The following is a 26,715-nucleotide window of genomic DNA, read 5'->3' as shown; positions in this document are numbered from 1 at the left end:
GGGAATAGAGCTTCTAGTAAAAGTCTCCTCTGTTTTTGAAAAAGAACAGCAACCAAAGTATGAAGTAAATAGTGACGGGAGTAAAAGCCCCAGTCTTGAGGACAGCCTAGAAGAATCTAAATCAAAATATGAAGACAATAAAGCCAGTGCAAGTATTGAAAGCCCCTCAGGTGCTGAAAGCCTGGCAGTTAAAGACAGCCCCAAAGAACCCAAGGAAAAGCATGAAGCCAAAAAAAATATTGATGTAATTGAAAGTCGCTCGGTTCAAGACGGTCAAGAAAAATCCAAGGGGAAGTATGAAGAAAATAAAGGTGACGATGGAATTGAAAGCCCTGCGGCTGTTGAAGACAGTCCCGAAGAACCGAAGGGAATGTACGAAGAAAGTAAAGGTGGCGATGGAATTGAAAGCCCTGCGGCGGTTGAAGACAGTCCCGAAGAACCTAAGGGAAAGTACGAAGAAAGTAAAGGTGGCGATGGAATTGAAAGCCCTGCGGCGGTTGAAGACAGTCCCGAAGAACCTAAGGGAAAGTACGAAGAAAGTAAAGGTGGCGATGGAATTGAAAGCCCTGCGGAGGTTGAAGACAGTCCCGAAGAACCTAAGGGAAAGTACGAAGAAAGTAAAGGTGGCGATGGAATTGAAAGCCCTGCGGCGGTTGAAGACAGTCCCGAAGAACCGAAGGGAAAGTACGAAGAAAGTAAAGGTGGCGATGGAATTGAAAGTCGCTCGGTTCAAGACGGTCAAGAAAAATCCAAGGGGAAGTATGAAGAAAATAAAGGTGACGATGGAATTGAAAGCCCTGCGGCTGTTGAAGACAGTCCCGAAGAACCGAAGGGAATGTACGAAGAAAGTAAAGGTGGTGATGGAATGGAAAGCCCTGCGGCAGATGAAGACAGTCCCGAAGAACCCAAGGGAAAGTACGAAGAAACTAAAGGTGGCGATGGAATGGAAAGCCCTGCGGCGGTTGAAGACAGTCCCGAAGAATCCAAGGGAAAGTACGAAGAAACTAAAGGTGGCGATGGAATGGAAAGCCCTGAGGCGGTTGAAGACAGTCCCGAAGAACCCAAGGGAAAGTACGAAGAAACTAAAGGTGGCGATGGAATGGAAAGCCCTGAGGCGGTTGAAGACAGTCCCGAAGAACCCAAGGGAAAGTACGAAGAAACTAAAGGTGGGGATGGAATGGAAAGCCCTGAGGCGGTTGAAGACAGTCCCGAAGAACCCAAGGGAAAGTACGAAGAAACTAAAGGCGGCGATGGAATGGAAAGCCCTGCGGCGGTTGAAGACAGTCCCGAAGAACCCAGGGGAAAGTACGAAGAAACTAAAGGTGGCGATGGAATGGAAAGCCCTGAGGTGGTTGAAGACAGTCTCGAAGAACCCAAGGGAAAGTACGAAGAAACTAAAGGTGGCGATGGAATGGAAAGCCCTGAGGCGGTTGAAGACAGTCTCGAAGAACCCAAGGGAAAGTACGAAGAAACTAAAGGTGGCGACGGAATGGAAAGCCCTGAGGCGGTTGAAGACAGTCTCGAAGAACCCAAGGGAAAGTACGAAGAAAGTAAAGGTAGCGATGGAATTGAAAGCCCTGCTGCGGTTGAAGACAGTCCCGAAGAACCCAAGGGAATGTACGGAGAAAGTAAAGGTAGCGATGGAATGGAAAGTCCTGCGGTTGAAGACGGTCCCGAAGAATTCAAGGGGAAGTACGAAGAGAGTATAGGCAGTGATGGAAATAATGACCCAGCGGTTGAAGACAGTCCCGAAGAATCGAAGGGAAAGTACGAAGAAAGTAAAGGCAGTGATGGAATTGAAGCCCCTGCGGTTGAAGACAGTCCCGAAGAATCGAAAGGAAAGTACGAAGAAAGTAAAGGTAGCGATGGAATGGAAAGCCCTGCGGCGGTTGACTACAATCCCGAGGAACCCAAGGGAAAGTATGAAGAAAAGGAAAGTAGCGATGGAATTGAAAGCCCCGCGGTTGATGACCAGCCTGACAGTTGCAAACCAAAGTATGAAGAAAATAATGGTGGTGGCGCTGGAATTGAAAGCCCCTCAGTTCAAGACAGCCCTGAAGAATCAAAGGCAAAGTATGAAGACGATAAAGGGGGTGCTGAAATTGAAAGTCCCTCGGTTGAAGACAGTCCCGAAGTACCCAAAGGAAAATATGAAGACAATAAAGGTAGCGATGGAATTGAAAGCCCTGTGGCAGATGAGGACAGTCCCGAAGAACCCAAGGGAAAGTACGAAGAAAGTAAAGGTAGCGATGGAATTGAAAATCCTGTGGCGGTTGAGGACAGTCCCGAAGAACCCAAGGGAAAGTATGAAGAAAGTAAAGGTAGCGATGGAATAGAAAGCCCTGCAGTTGAGGATAGTCCCGAAGAATCAAAGGCAAAGTATGAAGACGATAAAGGGGGTGCTGAAATTGAAAGTCCCTCGGTTGAAGACAGTCCCGAAGAACCCAAGGGAAAGTATGAAGAAAGTAAAGGAAGCGATGGAATTGAAAGCCCTGTGGCAGATGAGGACAGTCCCGAAGAACCCAAGGGAAAGTACGAAGAAAGTAAAGGTACCGATGGAATTGAAAATCCTGTGGCGGTTGAGGACAGTCCCGAAGAACCCAAGGGAAAGTACGAAGAAAGTAAAGATAGCGATGGAATTGAAAGCCCTACGGCGGTTGAAGACAGTCCTGAAGAACCCAAGGGAAAGTACGAAGAAAGTAACGGTAGCGAAGGAATTGAAAGCCCTGCGGTTGAAGACAGTCCCGAAGAACCCAAGGGAAAGTATGAAGAAAGTAACGGTAGCGATGGAATTGAAAGCCCTGAGGTTGAAGACAGTCCCGAAGAACCCAAGGGAAAGTACGAAGAAAGTAAAGGTAGCGATGGAATTGAAAATCCTGTGGCGGTTGAGGACAGTCCCGAAGAACCCAAGGGAAAGTACGAAGAAAGTAAAGATAGCGATGGAATTGAAAGCCCTACGGCGGTTGAAGACAGTCCTGAAGAACCCAAGGGAAAGTACGAAGAAAGTAACGGTAGCGATGGAATTGAAAGCCCTGCGGCGGTTGAGGACAGTCCCGAAGAACCCAAGGGAAAGTATGAAGAAAGTAACGGTAGCGATGGAATTGAAAGCCCTGCGGCGGTTGAGGACAGTCCCGAAGAACCCAAGGGAAAGTACGAAGAAAGTAACGGTAGCGATGGAATTGAAAGCCCTGCGGCGGTTGAGGACAGTCCCGAAGAACCCAAGGGAAAGTACGAAGAAAGTAAAGGTAGCGATGGAATTGAAAGCCCTGCGGCCGGTGAGGACAGTCCCGAAGAACCCAAGGGAAAGTACGAAGAAAGTAACGGTAGCGATGGAATTGAAAGCCCTGCGGCGGTTGAGGACAGTCCCGAAGAACCCAAGGGCAAGTACGAAGAAAGTAAAGGTAGCGATGGAATTGAAAGCCCTGCGGCGGTTGAAGACAGTCCCGAAGAACCCAAGGCAAAGTACGAAGACAATAATGGTAGCGATGAAATTGAAAGCCCTGAGGTTGAAGACAGTCCCGAAGAACCTAAGGGTAAGTATGAAAAAAATAAAGATAGTGTTCGAATTGAAATCCCCTTAGTTGAAGACAGCCCAGAAGAATCAAAGGCGATGTATGAAGAGAAAGAGAAAGATGCTGTCGAAATTCAGCCCGTTGCTGATGCAGCAGAAGAACCCAAAGCAAAGTTGGACAAAAAGAAGGATACTGGTGCAGTAGAAGAACCCAAAGCAAAGTTGGAGAAAAAAAAGGATACTGGTGCAGCAGAAGAACCCAAAGCAAAGTTGGACAAAAAGAAGGATACTGGTGCAGCAGAAGAACCCAAAGCAAAGTTGGACGAAAAGAAGGATACTGGTGCAGCAGAAGATCCCAAAGCAAAGTTGGACGAAAAGAAGGATACTGATGCAGCAGAAGAACCCAAAGCAAATTTGGACAAAAAGAAGGATACTGGTGCAGCAGAAGAATACAAAGCAGAGTTGGACAAAAAGGATACTGGTGCAGCAGAAGAACCCAAAGCAAAGTTGGACGAAAAGAAGGATACTGGTGCAGCAGAAGATCCCAAAGCAAAGTTGGACGAAAAGAAGGATATTGATGCAGCAGAAGAACCCAAAGCAAAGTTGGATGAAAAGAAGGATACTGATGCAGTTGAAAGCCAACCTGTTGACGATACTGTAGCATCACCACCATCTGCTGCTGCTGCTGCAAATGGAAGCGGAAAAGGCCCTGGTCCTAAAGGAAAAGGCCCGGGTCCTAAAGGAAAAGGCCCTGGTCCTAAAGGAAAAGGCCCTGGTAGTAAAGGGAAAGGTGGTAAGATGAAAGGCTCTGATGGTAAGGGCTAGACGGATGGTGATGATAAAGACTTGTGGCGAAAGTGCAGGCTACAAAATATCTGAAATTTCATTACCTGTTTGTTTTGTGTACTCTTTGTTTGAAACTATGAGTGTTTCATAAAGGTTGATTTTCCTTTAAAATAAAACAGAATTCTGTGCCTCGCATCAATTTGATCACTGTGCAATCCGGTTGATGAGAATGGATGTTTATAATGCCATGCCTGTGTTGGATTTGGACAATGATCTGAACTTCCTATTTTAATTATAGTGGTTTGTGTTGGGGTGGTTTCCAGCTGTCTTCTCGAGTATGGCATTACTGTTTCATTGTATATAAGTTGGAGTGCTCTCTCTATATATATATCATTTTTTCTATGTGTTATCTTAGCTGAGTGTGAAACCGAACATTTACTTTTTTTTCAGCTAAATGAATTCGTAGAACATAATATTGTGTTAAATTACGTGCCACTGATCTGTTGGTAATGTCCATAACAGTGTATGATGTCACAACCACAAAACATGCTCAAAGGAATCAACTCGCTAGCACAAATTTACACTTCTACTATGGTTGTCCAAGGTTGACTAAAATCTGCAGGTCAGTATTCTGTTTTAGTTTTTGTTTTCAAAGACACTTTCCAATAAGTATCCCCAAAATGGTCGAATGATGAAAAGTTTGGGGACCGAGGTGGCCACGAATAAGAGGAAATTATCCAATTACCGAAGAATTCACGAGTAACATTACCATTGTTGTATAAGTAAGGACCACTGCATCTTATGTTTATTTATTCACAAATGCGAACTAGTAAGGTTGGATATGTGTCAGAAGAATATGCTATTTACAATCTGTGCGAGGTATCACACGTATATCGAATACATGTGGGCTCGACCCGAGAACACTTATTCAAAGGTTGAAATTGTACAAACTCAGAAGTACAACTATTAATAGATACAGTGGTTAACAATTAGTTATTTTAAGTATTTTTTTTATCTGTTTATTTCCCTGGTTTGGGGATCATCCCCCTTGGAGGCCAATAGACTAGGAGGGTATACATTCAGTATGCAGACAATACATTTAAAAAATACATATACAGAAGTATATATGGATTCGGACAGAGACTGAATTAGTTAAACTAGAAGCAGGGGCGGCTCGTTGGTAGGCACTGCTGAACTGCAGCACCCCAGCTTTTAAATTATACAGTCAACGGAGTTATATGAAATTTTGTGAAGAACAATGCAATGCAATGAATATTTTTTAACAGGTCCCGCGTATAGTATACTCATCCTCTATTTCCAATAATAATAAATAAATAATTGCTTTATATAATACAAGTATTAAACAGAGCCCATGCTATCCATGCCCAACCACAGCCTAGGGCCTTTGGTTCATGGGTAAACAACTATTTGCAATAATCATTTCAATAATAAACGGATAAAAACACGAAATCGTTTTGAAATTTAACCGTAGGCGGAACTGTGCGCTAGACAGTTTCACATTTTGCTCCCAGTGGTTGAGTCAATGCCCGATTGGTGGGTTGCCAATTTAATGTAACTTTAATGAAGCAGCACCCCATACATCAGAGTCACGAGCCGCCACTGCTAGAAAGGTCTCGCATAGAAGATTGGAGACCTGGCAAGAGGGCTTCAAGTTCAGCTGAACATTAATCAGTTGTGAAGAGAGCTAGATAGAGGGCTACTCGTTTTATGTACCGGCACTTTTTACTGTAAAATACAACGGTATATATAAGAAATATATACAACTATTTTCGATTATAATGTCTGCGATGGCCATGAAAACTCAAGAGACGTTTCATTATTAAGGTGATTCTGCCCTTCAGAGATTCATCAGCCGATAAGTGTCTTCTAAGATATGTTTTCTGTAAAGGTTGTTCTCACAGCATTTATCCGATTGCATACTTAAAGAAGACTAAGGTTTTAGAATATTGGCCGGAAACATATTTCAGGGAATTCATATTTGTAAGGGTTGCCGAAGTGGGGGTCGGCAGTCAGAATGATCTCTCTCCGCCTTCTTTGGACTCGAGATTAAAACGGTTATAGTTGAACATCAATTCGGTCCATTATGAGTAATAATGGTAGCATAAGCAAAAGCTATAGACGATATTTTTTGCAGACATCATATGTGTCCAGGGAGCGATTTCCAGATCTACTTGAAGGATGGATCTGGAAATAGAGGGTTGCCTATCACCTTTTTCATCCATTTTACTGGCCAGTAATCCTCGGTATCCAATATTCCGAGTCATCCATTAATCCATGGTATTCAATAATCCAAGGAATCTGTTGGTTCCAACAGAACTACTAATGCAATAAAGGCAGCGTTATGCGTGAATCTTTGGGTATTGGACAATTGCAACGCATTTTTGGCACCTCATTCCCAATACTTATCCTTTCTCTTGTTTGTAAAAACGCTTTGCTTCGAAAGAAACGAATTATCACTCAACAGAATATTGAACCGTACATTCCCATCAAATACAGAGAGATGAATGTTTGTCTAAGACAACTTTTCTTTCTGGTATCATTCAGTATAAAATTGGAACCAAGCTCATTTAAATAAATATATATTTTTTGATAAATATCTTAAAAATCTTGGGGCGTGGGGACTTTAAATTTGAAGGGAGCAAAACGAAAAGTTTAAGAACCACTCTGTCTAATGCACTACCATAAAATTAATTCATACGAGCAAAGCATTGATTTCTCACAATATTGCTTATCATAGATGTTCATTACCAAATGCTCTTGGAGCAGTAAGATTCTGGTACCTTCCTTGAAACCATGACAGACTATCATATTATCAAAGGTTTCTTATTTTTCCATGCTCCCATAAAATGTCTTTCGTTAGTTCTTTTCGGCTGCTTTACAAAGGTACCTTTAAATTTAAATTTTTTAATTTAATTTAGTTTAATTTAATTTAATTTAGGTTTAGTAAATAACGTTGATGTATTATCGCAACTTTGCAGTATCATAGAGTAATACCTATTAAATGTGCATTTCTTTTCCAATAGGTGCTCAAATATTAATTAAAAATGAAATCTGGATAAACTTGAATATTATATAGTCATGAATTATCACCTTATGTGAAAAATCTTTTTTGTAATGCAAAAATATTTATCTTTTTGTATTAAAAGTATTTATCAAAGTTTTCTGCGCCTCAGTGTAAAAGACTTTGACTTCTTTTATTTATAAGCTATTCACCTTAATTTTTTAAGGCAATCAGACATGATCAAGATAGTTCGGTTTTCAAAGAGCCTTGTGTAATCGTTGTAAACTACTTTGGAAAATTACATTTTGTTAGATTTACGCATTATTGATGCTTTCATCTGAACTATTTTCGTGCATTGTAACTGGAGCCAATGGTTCTGTAATGTATGCAGTTGAATAAATAAAGAAATATGAAATGTGGTTTGCGTGTCATACAATTATTTTAGATTTTCTGGTTTTTATCTTTGTCAAGTAAATCCCTTTAGAAAACACTTTTGGTTGAAGGTGTGGAATTCCCATAAAAGAAAGCAATGAACTTTTAAAATCCATATTAACTTTATGAACTGTTCAATGATAGATAGTCCTTATTATATTCCCTTTTAGTTCAATGGATCCTGTTCATTTTTGCGAAACATGACTGCTCTTGCTTTTCGTTATTCATATTGAGAAGGGAGAAACGTGAGAAAAGATATTCCAGATTTGATTAACTTGTCAAGTTAATTTATTTCGAACGAGGATTGGATGGCTTTCTCCTGGATATTAGAATTTTCCGTCCAACAAAATTGGTAAACTGGCTATGGAATTTTCAGCTAACAAAAATAATTTCTTCTGTTGCTTTGATGTTCATTCAAAACAACAAAGCACGAAACACGCATCTCTCTAATTGACATGTTTTTTAATTTATCACGTCATTGTATGATGGAGCGTCTTACTCATACTTCGTATCTATTTTTTGCACACTTTATTCGATATCTGTCAATGAGACTAAGAAAGAATAGAAAATAATGGCTATTTTTATATAGTAATGAACTGATCGTGTGAAATTTGGAGAAATAGATTAACCTTACCTGATAAATAGGCCTATACTCTACTTCACCAGATTTTATTAGCCACGCCAGCTGTTGCTATTGTGTAAAAGCTGAAGGGTAACAGGGGATATAGTGTATCAGAGACATCAACGCAGCAGTGTGGGGAGGACAGTGATTATAATCGTTGTGCAACCTGTGAATGAAATACTGTGATGGTGCTGGATCAAGTGGTAAAACAGACCAAGGGACAGACTGCCCAGGAGGCCGAGAGGTGATCGCCGTTGTGGCCAACAGCAAATTTGGGTCATCGACTAATCAGTGTCTGAATCGGTAATCACGATATGATAAGCGATTCAGATGGGATCAAAACTGTTGGAAGCTTCCGGCGTTCAAACTTTCCAGTCCGTGAACAGATCTCTAAGAGGAGCTGAAGTACCTTGGCGAGTCATTGAAGGTGTGTCATGGGAAAAACAGGCGACATCAGTGACTATATGAAAATCATAGTCATAAGTGCTGCTAAAGCGGGAGCATTATTACGGGTAGTAGTAGAACTCGCTCATGTATTGATACAGGTGATGCCAAAGGTATTCATTCAGTGGCCACTGTGAAACAAAATAGAACAAGAAAAGGAAATCCCACCGGAAAAAGATATTCCAGATCTGAAAATGCCTGTCACATAATAATCCTAACGTACTGCAGATAATCATCAGAAGTATTAACATTGTATGTCACGAACCCACGTTCACCAGCGCAGCACACACACACACACACACACACACACACACACACACACACACACACACACACACACACACACACACACACACACACACACACACACACACAAACACACACACATACAGGGAATTCAGGACAATGGGTCTATAGTATTTTCATTTATTCTAAAATTCGGGCGAATGTTAGAACCAATGCGAACTGTTCATTCAAAATGTTAAGGTGGTCATTGTCAATTACAAGGTTCCAATCCACGGTGACAATCTTAACATTTTTGAAAACTTCTTTTGGAAATTTGGAAGTGTCTCAGATTTAAAGCTTTTTAATAAAGAAATTTCATTTTTTTTAATTATTTGTCACGTTTACCAATTGAATTTATTTAAATAATTATATACGATGTTATATATTCATCAAAATGAACTTAGGGCACATCCAAGCTCCTGTGTATCTTTTCCACTATTAAAGAACAGGAATTTATCATTTTCTGCATTCACAGTTGGCTCAGTCAAAACAAATAGAAAAGCCCCTAATTAAGGGGATACATTGATATCAAATATATGAATTATCGGAGAACTTGACCACGAGAAGTCATGAGACCCATTAACTAGGCCATAGTGGAAAAAGTTCCGGGTAGTCGGGACTTTAATCTAGCCCTGTTCTACACGGTATGGAAATGGAATAATCATAACCTATGGTAACTGCCAAGAAGAGATTTTGCAAAAAATAATTAACATTGGTTGCCTTGTTAATTTTTGTAGCTGGGAACTGAAAGAAAATATTAAACTGTCTGTGTGAAGGATTGTCCCGGTGTTTGGGACTGAAAATACTGGAACATACCATACTATTAAACACAAGTCTGTGGTCATATATGAGCTATATGAAAAGAAAAAAAACCCGGCAGTTTTCGTAAAAAAAAACAACAAAAACACGCCAGTTGACAGAATATTTTCATGGAGTGATCTTAGTATTGTCACACAAGTTTCAGCTTCTTTGTGCTTTGACTTTAGTTCTTGGCTATATCTTAACTTCAGGTTTCAAATTTTATAATTTGAGTTGTAATTATATTTTCTTAGTACGTCGAGAAACACAGTGATATATCATTCAAATGTGTGTGTGTCATATTTAAAAGGTAAAACCCAGTAAAGGTCAGGTATGTTGCTTCTACTTTATTCCTGTTAAATTTTTATGCACATTTAATTTCCATCCTTTACAAATATGGTAAAAATATATCAACGAGCACAAAACAATCTAATTTTTGAAGGGATTTAGATTTCTCCTAAGGACAATTTCTTATGATTATGTAACAAGGTGTAAATATTTCCACATGGAGCTAATATTCTAAAAACTTTTTTAGTAGCAAATTCAGGGTTAGTGATATTTTTTGTAGTGGATTCACATCTCAGTTCATATATAAATCAGTGATTACGAGAACCCAGTTTATACATTTCTCATAAAAATAGTTACTCAGTTTGACTTGCAACGTCGTAGTAGCTCCAGAGACGGTTTACTCAAAAATGGCTTCGTTTACACATTTCTGAAAGAAATCAGACAGTCATTACAATTGATGACTTATCTCTTATTATCTTATATCATACCATGTGGTATGATATAAGAGATAAATATAAATTTCTTTAAAGTAATTAATTAGAATATAATCTCTAAATAAAGATACAAAGCATCTATTCATACAAAACACAGAAATTAGGCATTGTTTCTGAAACAACAATAATATGATGGGAAGTTATATAATTAATCTTTTAAATTTTCTTTGTGGTTTCTCCTTTCTTGAGTGTATATTGCACACTGCGAAATATACTTTTTACATATCTGGCGCTATTAATGACGCACATAGCACATTAATTAGCATTATTTAATTTGCTTTTTCTTTGTTAAAAATAATATTCGCATGATTCAGCTCAGCCATTTGCGTTAAAAAATTTGTCTTAGATTAAAATTGTCTGAACTCTATATCCGAATAACTGAAATTATTAAACTATGAAGATAAAAGCTAGTTTTGATTTAAGCTTGATTTGTTTGTTGTTGGGTTTGGGCGCATCAGCGAATACAGTCGTATTGCACCATATATATATTGTCTGTAAATTGCGTGTGTTTTATGGTCGATTTTCTCTTCGCTGGACTAAAAAACCTGAGTTCCCGGGAGGGAAAACCATGCTATTCTCGCACGAAACCGACTAATTCAGCCACTTTGTGAAAAAGGACCATAAAATTTCCTCATATCATCGACAGAATTTGAATTCAGATCTTTTCCGTTCAGTGTGAGGAGGACGGTGATTTATACCAACTGAACTTTTCAGAAATCTAAGTACGTCATATCAAAATTATGTTTTTTCATCTAGTTCTTTTGTTACTGTATCACAGTATCCAATGGTCAGAAAAAATTGCCCCTTGACAAATCCATCTGATTGTAATATAACTGCGTTCCTGTCTAGATGATCCCGCATTTCTTCTTTAACTAGTGACTCCATTATTTTCCGTGAAACAGAAGTTAAGGTAACAGCTCTGTAATCACTCGTGGTCTGCCCGGTAGCACAGTGATATCGTCACCGGGTGGAAGAGGCCCCTTCGAATCCCGTCGATTACGCGAGGAACTTTAATGGGCATTTTTTCACTCCGTGGCTGAGTTAGTCGGTCTCAGGGGTAGATAGAAAGTTTTTTTCTCCCTAGAAACTGGTTTTTTTTTCGTCCAGCAAAACAGGAAAATCAACCAGAGAACACACACGCAATATACAGATATAATGCATATATAAGAAATTATGGGTGGCCATAATATAATAGTTTGAGTCTTTTTTTGAGTAGTTACATTAAGTAAATTCCATATAAATACATTTTGATCACTCCCACCCTAGGCTTTTTGCGATTATTCCTTGCTTTCTATCTTTTTTTCGCTGGTCTGTAATGATTGTGGTGATGCAGGATTTCAACTGCCTTCTATCTCTTGCTTTCGTTAATTTTTTTCTTCATAACGGGAGAGATTTCAATTGGATTTTTTGAGAAAGTGAGAGAGCTAATTAAAAAAAAAAAAAAAACAAGAGTATGGCAGAGAGCGGATTTTCATATGCCTCTTCCTTACTGTACTTTCTGCAGAGTGATTCAAAGTTTGCGCAACCCAAAATGAAAAGTCGATTTCTCTCATTTTTTTAAACCAAACCATACACTATTATTACAAGACTACATTGGTGTCACCACTAATATTTCGGTATACAGAACAGCGGTTATAAGGTTACACTTTCACACAAACTCATCCTTACCAATTCGTTCATGGCGAAGCCATCCTGACATATTCCTTTTATGAACTTTTATGTGTTTATAATTTCTGGTGTTTTGTGTGTTTATAATTTCTCTTTGTTTATAATTTTCCTTTTATGTGTTTATAATTGAACGAAATTTTTGTTCAAAATAGTATGTGAAAATTAAAGCCGAGGAAATTGGATTTTTCGGATTCACAGTTACCAAATAATTTTAATAATTACTCGTACTTATTATGGTTATTATAATTACTTGATTACATAATCTGATATTAAATATTTTTTTAATTACTGATATTTGGGTTGCTCGAATTTTGAATCACTCTGTAACAGTAGTACTTTCAGAACGCTCTGCTGGTGTATTTATTCAATAAATCATATTAAAATTCAGTAATTACATTTTTCAGAGTGGCCATGGTGTTGTACCTTGTTTATACACTCAGCGATCACTGAATTATGACCAACTATCAAATACCGTGTTGGGCCAAAGTTTGTACAGATAACAACCGCTGTTCGCCTAGGCATTGACTCCACTAGATGTCTGGAGACATCCGTAGGGATCAGCAGCTGCTTGCAAGGCTTTCCACACTGTCGGAATAGATGATGGTTGCGTGTCCCTACGTCTCACCGCACTTCCAAAGCATTCCACTGGTGGTCAATTGGATTGAGGCGAATTTGGAGGCTAGTCAAGATGGGTGATATCTTCACTGTGTTCCTCGAACTACTCCTGCACATTGCCGACCGATGACACAGCGCATTATCGTCTTGGAAGGTCCCGTTTCTATCCGGGAAAAAAATGCAACATGACATGGTACACATGGTCTCCTAAAATCTGCTGGTAGACCTCACCAGTGAAACGTTGGTCCATACGCACCAGAAGATCTAGTTCTTGCCAGTAAAACATGTCCCATATTAAGCAAGCTCCCTCACCTGCCTGGATAGTGGGCGCCGTGAACAATGGGCCGATGAACTCGTGTTGCTTCCATCGGTGTGCTGTATCAAGTACTTGGACTCATTCGAACTAGTTTCCAGTCTTCCAGTATTCAACCAGCGTGTTGTCGACGATGATCAGCGGACGAGTAGAGGGTATCTCTTGAATCGTTTGCTATGGAACCCCATATGTCTGAGTGTGCGGCGCATCATCATTTGGGATATTGTTCTTCTATTTCCCCCATATTGTATTGAGATGCCAACTGTCATACAGTGACCTGCCGTTGAGCAGGTCACTGTATGACACTGTACGACCTTGCATTATTCTTTATAGTTCTGTTTTCGGCAGGTGGTTTGATCCATTCGACACCTTTTTTGTATACCTTAACCACATTGCGCCATGAGCAACCGACATGACGTGCCGTTTCCGATATGGAAGCACCCAACGTACGAGCTACCACAATCACACCCTTTTGAAACTCTGTGATATCTTTACTACCTCCGATGGTTGCTACCTTATCACTTTGGCTTGCATGAGTAGATGCAACTTACCACTGTTGTAGCGTACGAAGCTGTTAGGCTTTTTATAATGCAAGCTACGAGGCAAATTCCGTTTTGGATGGGTGATCACAATTCAGTGATCACTGAAAGTAAGTTGGACAATGGGAGTGTCCTTCTGCAGCCAAAGTTGCCAAAGAATCATTAAAGGAACTTGGGAATTTACAGGAACAGGTCAGTGCACATTTTTCATGTAATCTTGTATTAACAGAGATTCTATGGAGGTGCTATCGGCTACAGACATTAATACAGTATATAGCAATGGATACGGTAGTGTTATACATAAAGGACCTTGCCTTTTTGGAGGAACGGAAAAAAAGACAACGAGTTTAATTATACGTTTTTATCAAATTGAAACAACTACGATTTTCTGCAACACGCAAAACATTTTGAAAAGGACTGCACCGTACAAACTGGAAAACACGGTGTATCAGTCAGATGGCTGTGGTCTGTTTTTTTGGTATGGTGTTGGGCTTACGGAGAATACCATGCAAAAGAGCCATATTTTGACATTCACAGTATTTTTTTTTTTCAAAACTGATGAAATTTCATGGCCTGCTACTGATTCCAAAAAAATAATGCCACCGTTAAAAAGCTCAGTGTTTGGTTTCGAGAAGATAATGTGATACTGATGGAGGAGCCTATTCAGAGCCCCGATATAAGTCTAATAGACCCTCTCTCTATGCTTTCACATTTCTTTGGAGGAATCCTGCTACACTTAGCAAATAATCCCACGATCAGTCACTATTCTGAGTAAAAGACACCTAAGTAATCCCTGAACTGATTTCATCGATTTTTTCTATATTTTTAATGGTGATTTGGATGACTGCTTATGTTCTCTTATTTAAAGAACAGTAATTTATAACTTATGTATTCTCCAATAACTTTAATAAGTTTCAGCAGTTAGCTACCCATCTGATCGGTTGACTGAAAGAGAACTTTTAATTTTTTTTTTATATATATACGAATACGATGAGATTTGGCAATGAATTCTATCTTACAGAAATATAAAGGAACAAAAAATAATCCAATGCATTACCTGTATATCATTATATTGCTTCTTCTTTTCTTCGGTCATTTCCTAAAGTAAAAAAAAATCCACAATAAAAGTATATATATATATAGCCATTGCACATATACACTGTTCAAAAAAATTAGCATATATCGCAATATCAAATAAAAAATGGAAAATTTCATTTTAAACGCAGTCCCTCCCTCCGACTTCAACGTGATTTATGGCATTGATAGACTGTGGGCTGGTTACACAGAGCTGATCATGGTACATTGAAGTGTAAGAAACACCATTGATATCGAATTGCAGCGATGAGAAGCAAAGAAGAAATTGCGAAATCAAAGAAGCACAATGCTACACTTTCGCCTCATTACATGAGTGGTACTAATTGAAACACTCTTTTTTCACTTCAAAATATTTTAGGAAATTTCTTAATAATCTTATATTTCGGGTGAAAAAACTAAACAAAGTAGGTAACAAAATGCAAATTATATGCTTCCCTCCTTCCACAGGTAGCTATCCAGTTGACTGTCAGCATCAACTACCTGCGAGGGCAACTTGTTCCAGCAATCAATGACTCGCTGGCTAAAAGAAAACTTCCTCCAATCTAACCTTAACCTCAAGCCCTGTAATTTGAATTGACGATCCCTACTTCTGGAATTCTTTATAAAAGTGAGAATTCCGCCTTCATTAATTTTACTAACTCCTCTCAGAGCCTTATAAACCTTAATCAGGTCACCTCTGAGTTGCCTGGTTGCCAAGCTTTGTAGCCCACATAATCGGAGTCTTTCCTCATACGTTCGTCCTTCTGCCAATTTAGAGTTGCCCGTCTTTGGAACCCTTTCAAGAAGCTCAATGTCTTTTTTCAGATGAGGTCTCCATACTTGAACACAGTATTGTAAATGTGGTCTTACAGTGGGATCATGGCCTCCCTATCTCTGCAGGATAACGTTCGATAAATCATCGATAGAATACCTTGGGCTTTCCTGGCTGCCTATTTACACTGTTCAGAAAACCTCATATCTGTCCGTAATGTAACTCTGGGAGTTACAATACGGGCAGATATTACTATTTCCCAAGTGTAAGACCTTGCATTTAGCTGCATTAAAACACAGCTGCCACTTCTTTGACCATCTTTGAAGTCTGTTCAAGTCATCCTGAAGGCGCGCTGCTTGGCACTAATCATTAACGACTCTACTATCCTTTACGTTGTCTGCTAATTTTGACATCACGCCTTTTATGCCTTCCTCGATGTCATTTATGAAAATGAGAAACAATAGTGGTCCAAGAACCGATCCTTGAGGGACCCCTCCTGACGTTACACCAATGTGAAGAATAACCATTAACGACAACCTTCTGCCCTGTAGCCACCGAGCAAAGTTTAATATTACAAGTTTAATTACAATATTACAAGTTTAATATTACAAAAGTTATTTTGTACAATAAATCTTGGTATCTCTAAATCTTTATATAATAAATCTATTTATAATAAATTTCGAACATTACTCATGGATTCTCCGAGTACCTGTGCGGATCCCCAGGATTTGCAGAGGTACTCGTGATCCTAGTGCTAACTGAACTTAGTATGAGTAAGTGCTATGAAATGAAGCATAAAAGACAGAACTTACCAATTTCAGAATCTTATATATGAAACACATGTACATCTGAAATTAAAGAAAAATAATATTTTTGTTTTTAGAACATCGCTTACATTTTAATATGATATATAATTGAATTATTTCAGTTTTAATGCTTAACGTGTGTTGTTAAACTAGACATTTGATGCTAATCAAAGCCAATTTGCAAAGATGTAGTTTTAATAATATGAAAAAAAGAATAAGGTAGCCATGTTGTTATAAAATGGCGCTACGCGTATTTTTTGCAAGGTTGATTATTTACCTTTTCTCTAATGTCGCAAGTTTGTTTGCATACTTCAGTACCCAGCGTATCCATGTCATTTGCAGAGTCAGGCATATATTTGGCTCCACAGTCTTTTAAAAATTGAGTTGCCTGGAAGAAAACAAAAATATTCAGCCTTTTTGTTCCAGCTTTGTATTTGTATAGCAACGTATCAACTATAAATGCATTGGAAGGACATCTTTTCTACAATTTTAATTACATTGGTCAGCAAATATTAAAATTAAAAATTCGCCGCTTTTATTCTAATAAAAACTTGCAAATTTACTTTCCATATTTAGCAATGCTAGTTTACAAAAATAACTTTAAAATTTTGTTCCATAAAACTGCAATTGAATAATTAAAATCCATTTTCATATATACTTTGTATACAAAAAAGTTAAGAAAGTTACCCATATTTAGAAACAATCTCATTACTAGCTGAGGAGATTTCAGTAAAATGAACAACTCATAAACCCATCAAAACATAATGAACGTGCTTCATCAAAGAATAATAACCATCCTTAATGAGAAGTTATACAAGCAATTATGGGGAGTATGATCACCTTTCACTGCTATACAACTCTCACATCGAATCGTCATGCTGCCAAAAAGTTGTTCAGCAGCTTAGTAGGTAATAAACACAATTTCTCTTTGAGGAAGAAATCTGGCTTCGTAAAGTTCTTGACCAAGTTCATAACAAAACATCCCAGTCATCTTCGTAAAGTTCAAAACAAAAGATCCCAGGCATTTTCCAGAGGATTAGGTTTGAAGACTTCGTAAATCCTGCCCTCTTTGGTAGCACAGTTTGTAGAATCACCATTCTCCCCACATTGGGTGGAAAAGACCCCAGTTCGCGTCCCGCCGATGATGTGAGGAATTTTTATGTGCCTTTTTCATAACGTGGCTGAGTTATCTGGTCTCAGACGAGGGGTAGCATGGTTTTTCTCCGGAAACTTGTTTTTGTTAAAATTGAACAGAATCATCTCATAAGACACAAATCTCTGAGAGAAAAGGGTTAATGAAAGATCTGCAAACATCATTCATTGCAAACTTGGAGCTGTTTGCATTCTGTTGAACCTTTGAAGACAATAAAGTCAAGTAAAGAAAAAGTCTCCGAGTTCCCGAGACTATTATAATAAAGTTACTTAGAGTTTCATTCTGAAGTAAGCATAATGCATATGATATTCTTTTTATTTATTGATTTATTTATTCATGTTTGAGTACTTTTAACTTCATATACTGTGAAGATATTTACAAGCAGCCCAAAGAAACAGGACTCATCCCTTGACAGCATAGTACACTCGAGAGGAATGGTGAATAAAAAATAAAACAAACGTACTTACACAATTTTTATGACAATATGACACTGCACGCACAAAACAGTTGTGGCGAGTCTGCTGTGATGAACATACTCGTAGATACAAGAGTTAGCTTACAGTTTCCTGGTTAGATGCTACCAGTGTATGGGTTGGAGTTAGTATTGTAACTGCATCGCTTGTTGAAATTTAACAATTCTACAGGCAATTCTACATTTAACAATTCTAATTAATTTAAACATAATTTTTCATAGTAAATTTGAAATCTGTTTAGGATTTCAATTATAATGGACGAAAACATCCTGTTTAGATTCTTCAAAGAGGTTAGATTGGAGCCTAGTTGCCCATTTTGTAGATCGTTGAGATGTCTCTTCTTTGAAGTGTGATGATGCCGGAAAGTACTGGCATATCAGATCTAGATGTAAGTCACTTGGCTAGAATATGTATATTTATCCTAATTACAATAAACTTCCACGGGTCCACTCCATGTTCGCCTAAAAAAAATCCTCTTAATTCTGTTTCTATTTCTTTGGATGCTACTTTTATGTGCCCTGTTGATGCCATGTCTTTGAGAGCAGCGTACTGATAGTGTCTCTGGGTTCTCTCACACAGTGGATAAGGCAAAAATTTCCTTCCCGTTATCGGCCGAAGTCAAGAAGTACTTTTTACTTAGACGGAAGGAACTATGGGATTTTTCACATTATGATTGAGTTAGTTTTGATTGAGGGTTGCATGGGTTTTTATTCCTCTAAACTCATGTTTTTCATGAACTCAAAACTGTCAACCGAACCATATAGTACACAAAATTTTTAGAGGCTAATACTGATGGCTCCTGTCACTAGTTGCTCGGCACAAATCCCTAACCAATCTACTTGATGGCATAACAGTAAAAATGTGAAGCTGATAAAAAATCGTCAGTGTAAATATAGTATGAGAGGAATGATTAATATACAAGGACATAAATGGGTGCATGCAAACGTTATACACAATTAAATAACTAATAAAAAGCGTCCTACGTGATGGACAAAAATGGGTGTTGTTTTTGGATTCACCAAACAATACTATAAAACATATGAATATATAATTTTCTTAATGGCTGTTAACAAATCTATTTCGACCAATTTAATTTTTCATTTAAATGATTTACTGACCTCTTCTGGAAAGCTATTGGTGCAATTCTTGGCCCTTTGGACTTTCACCTGATCGTTTACTATAGGAAGGCAAAGAAAAACATAGTGATATTAATAATTTATTATGCGATCAATGAAAATATTAAATAATTGAGTTTGATTTACGATAATTTTTAAATGGCAAGAAAGCTAAAAAAAGCTAAATACATTTCAACAATTAAAATTTTAGCTAAAAGGGTACTTCATTTATATTTTTAAATGAGAGTGCAATAATTATTCTTGTATAATTTTGTCTCTCTTTTTTTTAATTTTCTATATTGCTTTTGTATGTATGACCCTATAAGGGTGATATCACTATAACCACAAGTTTCTGGTCTAGTAATCTTACAAGTTAACTTGAAATACTATTATTCTGGATTCAGTGATGCATGAAGACGTTTAGCTGAATTTTGTGCTGAGTTATCATAAATGACTGATATCCTTGAAAGAGGGTTGTGTTTCTATACGGGTAGGTTGGCAAGTGGATGGATTGACATCGTAAACCGTCATCTTGCGTCGCAGGATGAGAAAAATAATACCCGTTACTCTGCAGAATCATGAGAAAATTGCGAAGTTCTTACCATCTATAATTAATCTTATAGTTATCTAGTAGGACTTTAAAAAGCGGATGCATTTACTTCCTCATTGCAAAAGTAGTCCACGGTGGAGTGGGATGTCATCATTCCAAATGGCCAATTTCCATCAAGATGTTTACAAAAATTTCGTCGCTGTATATGTAGTACGAGTTATGCAGTTTACTTTTGTTACCATGCATGATTTCATGCATGGTAACAAAGCGAGATAATTTCCGCAAGTATCCCACCACTAGTAACCTAATTGCTTTTAAAATACTAAAAGCAAAAGCTAGACAAGTTAGGCGGAAAGCGAAACGGGATTCATGGATTGCTTTTGTCTCAACCATCACCAAAGACGCGGATACACGGGCCATCTGGAAAAGAATACAGGCATTAAATGGCAAATTTGCTCGGCTGCCCTCTCTGGTACTTCATTGGAAAGGGAAAGACATTTCTACTTCTGAAGAAGTTGCAAATGCATCAGCAGAATCATTTGCAAAAATCTCAGCTTCTGCTACCTATGCGTCCACCTTCCAGAACATCAAAGTAAGTGCAGAACGGTATAAAATCAACTTCTTTACGCGCCGCTCATTCCCGTACAACCAATCAACCGTTTATATTAATCGAATTTAAAGAATCATTAAACAGATCTTCCAATAGCGCTGCAAGTCCAGATGGAGTTCATTACATATGCTAAAGCATTTACTTGGAGAAGACTTGAGAACCCTATTAATTTTTTATAATCGGATCTTCTCTGAAAATGCCTATCCTTCTTCATGGCGCCATTCATACATTATCGCCTTACCAAAACCAGGAAAAAAATCCTTCTTGTGTTGAAAATTACAGGCCAATATCTCTTACGAGCTGCATGGGAAAAATTTCCGAAAGAATGGTTCATACTAGGCTCACTTGCATCCTGGAGTAATTTTTTTTTCATTAATTCATTAATTACACACAATATACAGTCTCAAGATTATGTACATCAAAGTATATACGTGATTTATATAAAAGATATATTTACATATAATTATATGCTCTGTACATATCATTAAACACTCATGTATGTGTTTGTGTAAGTGTGTTCTTTAATCAGGGTAACTCCCAGGCATAAGGCCAACTCTACCTTGAGAACTTGTAAATATATAGTCTTTACAAAGCAGGCCTGGAAAAGTATGTTGAATTTCCTGGGTCTCATTTTACTGTAGCGCAATTCGCTCACGAAATCCGGCACCGACTGGAGGTAGTGCAATACCAGTGAATGCCAGCAATCCCGTCCCCGGGTTGCCCATACCAGGGAGCCAACAGGAAAAAAAATAATAAAACAATAATAATATTCAATAGTCTGGATGGCACAACTATAAACTTCAAAAATCACAGTTCGACTGAATATTTCTTCATTTGCTGTTCTACATGCACTGCAACCTCCAAACACAATAAAGGTACTGTCCAGTAAATCTCCAACTATACGTCATGGATAATAGAACCATTAGAGCACCAGACCCGATGCAATGAATCAGGTCCAGCACCCCAGAATCCAGAAGGGAGTATTCATGATCGCAGCACAAAAGACAACTAACCAGAGCACCAGACACAACACCATGAATCAGGTCCAGCACTCCAGCTGCTAGCCAGAGGTAGAAACCAATAGTGAAAGTCCATGAAGACAATCCAGTCAACATGTTTGCCTCTCAAAGAAAGGCTCTAAGAACAGTTCTTCTTAAAAAAACAGCAGCTGAAAACTCCTGAAATGAATTAAAACAGTCACGATTTGCAATAAGTAAATGTACTGTATTAAACGATAAGCCAGGAACATGCGCCATCAAAGTCTGCCTTTAGTCTTCATACTCTCGACATAAAAAAATTACATGATTCCAAGGATCTATCTCCAATCCTCTCTCTCATATAATTTGGCCCTAAGTAAGCCATGTCCTGTTAACAAAAAAGAAGTATACACAGAAAGCGCAAACCAAGATGCCACGGTTTTTGACAATGCATAGTTCACCTGGGGAATATATTTCCTCGTCACAGCTCCAACATCACCACTTTCCCACCTGGTCCTAAATCCATTAATTTGGAGTCAGAGAATCTCCTTCTAGACTATCAGTTTGGCTTTCGAAAAAATAGATCAACCCTAGATGTGCTCATTAAAGCCGAGTCTCATATCCGCAATGCCTTTGCCATGAAACAACATCTAGTCATGGTCAATTTAGATCTTGAAAAGGCATTTGATACTACATGGCGTCATAATATTATTATGGACCTTTACCATCTGGGGTTTAGGGGCCATTTGCCGGAAATAATTCAAAATTTCCTGCAGTTGCGTTCTTTTCAGGTCCGATATAAAAACGTACTCTCTACATGTCACATTCAGGAAGAGGGAGTCCCGCAGGGATCAATACTTAGTCCAACACTGTTTTCAATCCAATTTAGCAGCATGACACGAGATATCTCAAAAACTGTTCAAACTTATACATATGCAGATGATCTTACCATTTCCTGTCAGTCTCAAAGTATGAATACCATCGAACAGCAACTCCAACTTGCCATAACCAAAACAGAATCCTGGACTTCACGGAATGGCTATCAACTATCAAAAAAGATATGCACTGTCACTCACTTTTGTAAGAAACGATCTCTCCATCCCGAACCTGAACTACAAATAAACAATACTCCAATTCCACATGCTACTAATATCAGATTTCTTGGTCTGATATTAGACAGTAAGCTTAATTTCCAAGCACACATCACTTATTTGAGAACTTTTTTAAACAATTGGAAATTACTTCGATCGGTCTCATCTATGTCATGGGGAGCTGATCGGTATACTTTGCTGCATCTTTATAGAAGTTTAATCTGTTCACGGCTAGATTATGGTTATCCAGTGTATGACTCTGCCAGGAGCACTATTTTAAAACGGCTAAATATGATCCATCACAGTGCTCTGAGGACTGCGCTGGGAGCTTTCAGGACTTCTCCGATCCAAAGTCTATATATTGAAGCTCATGATCCCCCATTACACCTGCGTAGAAAACATTACTGTTGCACTACGCTGCTAAGATCCAGAGTCTACCATCGCACCCAAGTTGGGAGTATCTTTATAATACTCGTTGGGAATCCTTCTATGAGAGCAAGCCAAATGAAAATAGACCTGCCTCGCTCAGGATCAAAGAGCTTGTTCAAACTTGGAATGTCAATTTAAATGAAATTTTCCAAGACACAACTACACCTGTTGCTCCTTGGACATATGTGTCTGTCCCTCAAGATATACACTTCCTCCAGTGGGGGAAAAACATTATACCTCCCTGCAATATCAGACAGTTACATTCAGCTCATGCTTACTATGAACAACCATGCTTGTAAAATTTATACGGATGGTTCCAAAACTGAGAGTATAGTAGGTGCTGCGGCAGTTTTTCCTTTATGTACAAGTTTAGCCACACTACCGCTTGCTTGCAGCGTCTTCACAGCTGAATTATATGCCATTAAGTTAGCGCTTAGTAAGATTATTGAGCTTTCCATCTCATCTGCCATAATTTACACAGATTCTCTTAGTGCTGCCACAAGGAAGAATTTCTCCTCTTCTCATCCTACATTGAAACAGATTCATTCCCAGCTATTCGCTTGCAGTGTGTCCAATCAGTCAATCAGTTTTTGCTGGATCCCTGGCCATTCTGGCATTCCGAGAAATGAAAGTGCTGACTTTGCCGCTAAACATCCTCAACCAGCTCTCTCACAACATCCTCAGGTTCCTTTCTCTATCTATAAGTCTGTCATACGCAAAGCGTGCTACAACAAATGGTCACAGACCGGGAAAAGTGACACCAACAATAAACTTTACCAGATAAAAGAAGATCCAAAGCTGTGGCTGTCTGGCTTCAGACGAAACAGACGAGAGGAAGTGGTACTGGCAAGACTCAGAATTGGGCACACTCATCATACTCACCTGTTTCTATTATTCGGAGAAAACCCACCACAGTGCTCATCCTGTCAGACGCAACTTACGGTCCGTCATTTTCTGGTTGACTGTCCTTTACATTCAACCATCAGGTCAAACAGTTTTCAGTCACTTTCCACGTTGAATCTATCACCTGATTTATCTCATTTCTTAGGAAATGAAGCAAATGTTGAAGAACTTTTATTATATCTAAAATATAGTGGCTTGTACAGAAGTATGTAATTTAACCTAACAATATGTTTTTTGTGAATTTTCAATGAACATACACAATTTGGCCTTAGTAGCCCCTTAATAACAACAACAACAACATCACAAAATACACAACAGAATAAGTTCTACTTTTCCCGATTTTAAAAACACCGAAATAGCATTAACAGTTTTATAATTTCAAATTCTAAATTATCTATGATTTTTTTCCCTTAGTAGAAAAAGTTTTCTTAGATCTTCATATGACTTCGTAAACTTATGTTTACTTAGTTTAGTCTTAATGTACCCATAACTTCTCGCGACCTGAAGTTGAATTCAGTAGTACGCATACGTCCTTAACGTCTAGCAGCTGAATAAGTTTCTTCATTAATTTGAGTCAATTCAGTTAGAATTCTGTTTTGTATAAATAAATTCATGATACAGATTTGAAGAGAGCCACTTCTGTAGCCAAACGCTGATGACTTGAAATGCTTTGCCTAAAAATAAGGTGTTTCTCCAAATTAATGTAGCAGCGTTAAATAAATCATAAAGATGGTTTTTGCTGAGTTAAAGTGTGATTTGTTGTTTTAGTTTTGATCCAGCTGAACATCTTCATGCATCACTGAAACCAGAATAACAGTATTTAAAGTTTACTTGGCAGAATACTAGACCCGAAACTTGTGGTTTTAGTGCTATCACGCTTATAGGGTCATACAAAGTAATGAGGTGATTAAGGTAATGAGGTGACAGTGTATTGTGAACGCTAGTCTCGAAAAAAAAAAGCTAATTATGTCCTAAAAACCCTAGTACAACAACAACGACAGCAACTTACGTTCGCCAATGATTTATAGTAATAAAATTTCGTATCCTACTTACGACACCACGGTGCAAATACATTGAGGTAGTCCTCTCTTTCTTCAATGTTTTGGGCCGAGCAGTACCCCACGAAGACGAGGAAAAGTAGTGCAAAATAAAGCTTCATATCTTGTCAATTTAGATTATCTTCGAAAGTAAAGGGATGCGTGTTGTTGCACCTTATTTATGTCTACTGTAGAACGGATGTTTCTTCAAGTCATACGTCACACAATGCCGTCCAGAATGAGTGGATACGTCGTTTCGCCGAGTCATCCTTTCGTAAGTTTAACTGAGAGCTGCTCCTCGGGAAATGAGATATTAGAGGAATCATTGAAGTATGGCACATTACCCTTGAAAAAGATGAAAGAGGTTTTCCCCACTAAAACTAAGAGATCTTGCGTGTAAGATCTTGCACATCTTACAAACGTAAGATGGGATTATATTACAAGAACTTATCGATAGCTTACAGATCTTATCCTATCTTATCTTATCTTATACAATTAAGATCGAATTGTAATCTGCAAGGTCTTACAATTCGAAAATCGAATGTTAAAATGGTTTGTTTGGAAGAACGAGTTAAATTTCGAGATTTCGAAGAAAAGATTGCGTGCATGTTGAAGAAGACTCTATTAGCTTACAAGAAGAAGACTTATATTAGCTTATAAGAAGAAGGCTTGTATTAGCTTATAAAACTTTTTAGCACATAAGACTTTATCAACAGCATTCTTGCTGTTTGTACTCAGTCAGAACGTGAACTAACCTTGTGAAACATGTGATCTTTCCAATGAAAATCGTATTTCAGATTTTAATTTCAGATGTCCATTTTTAAACAAAAATATTACGTATATTACGTAAAAGTATTCTCTAAGCTTTTTTTTGAAATGGAAATAACAAAAATAAGTTTGTTAACTGTTAACGTTTATGTTGTTTAGTTCTAGGACCGGCACATGACCGAGAAGAGTATTAAAATCATTAAAAAGAAAAAAAAAAGAAAAAGAAATTGCGTCACTGTCTGAAAAGAAAATGTCAAGTTCTTATGTGCTTATTTTATTCTTTCTATTTATTCTTACTATTTATTCTTTCGTCGTTTAGTGCGTTTCAATGGTAGTGTCGTCATTCGTGGAAGAATTATGTTCTTGGAGGAGTTGTTCCGGTCTGTAGAAAGCATAGGCCTGTATTTTCCCTGTATACAATGAATAAGGGTATTTAAACGAAACAAAATACACGCTGTCTTTCATCGAAGCTGAACTAATGTATTGAATCATTTCATTCTACAATATGAAGGTTCCGAAATAACATAGTAATACTTAAGAATTGGTGGCAAGTACGTTTTGAAAAGATGAAGGCCAGGTGTGATGATTTAACTACAAAGATACAAAGGCGATTCAAAAAAAGTAAAGGAATTGTATTTGTGATAAAATTTATGGATATTAAACACTATTTATTTCATTTATTTTCGATAATTGAACGTCAGTTTTATAATTGAGCTGTTGTCACGTGAGTAGTTTATTTATAAAGATGGAATCTTCCTTATAAGATTTAAAACTTATAAATTATTTATCAAAATTTTATAAGTTTTATAAATGATGACAGATTAAAGCCTTCAGAAATCCACGGAAGAATGCCAAAGCAATGTGACGATCATACGTTTTAGAAACAAAATGTAACTTATGGGTACAGGTGGTTAAAAGTGGACAAACAACTTTAGATCTGCAGCATCTTAATGAAACATATTATAATGTTAGGATTACTAAAGAACAACCTCATCCCCCAATGCATATTATGTCTATAAATTGCGTTTTTTTTTTTTCTGGTCGGTTTGCTTGTTTTGTCTTGCTGTCCATGCTTGAGACCGACTAATTCGACCACGGAGTCAAAAAGGACTTAAAGGTTCCTGGTGTCATTGAAGGGAT

General features: G+C 38.0%; 1 protein-coding gene across 1 annotated transcript; it reads right to left on the bottom strand.

The window, feature by feature from the left end:
• Positions 1–10,234: 10,234 nt before the first annotated feature.
• LOC150078102 (uncharacterized) lies at positions 10,235–24,986 on the bottom strand. Its single transcript, XM_090384684.1, has 6 exons — positions 24,824–24,986; positions 19,214–19,272; positions 16,747–16,857; positions 16,476–16,511; positions 14,875–14,916; positions 10,235–10,615 (listed from the first exon to the last, which is right to left on the bottom strand). Exons 1-6 carry the CDS (start codon positions 24,927–24,929, stop codon positions 10,586–10,588), a joined length of 384 nt encoding a protein of 127 aa, XP_090240810.1. The 5' UTR covers positions 24,930–24,986; the 3' UTR covers positions 10,235–10,585.
• Between the last annotated feature and the right edge of the window lie 1,729 nt (positions 24,987–26,715).

The sequence above is a fragment of the Mastigoproctus giganteus genome, chromosome 11 (assembly GCF_048544385.1).
Source record: "Mastigoproctus giganteus isolate SK-2022 chromosome 11, ASM4854438v1, whole genome shotgun sequence".
Taxonomy (NCBI): domain Eukaryota; kingdom Metazoa; phylum Arthropoda; class Arachnida; order Uropygi; family Thelyphonidae; genus Mastigoproctus; species Mastigoproctus giganteus.
The sequence above is the reverse complement of the archived record's forward strand: the minus strand, read 5'-3'. Positions and strand labels throughout refer to the sequence as shown.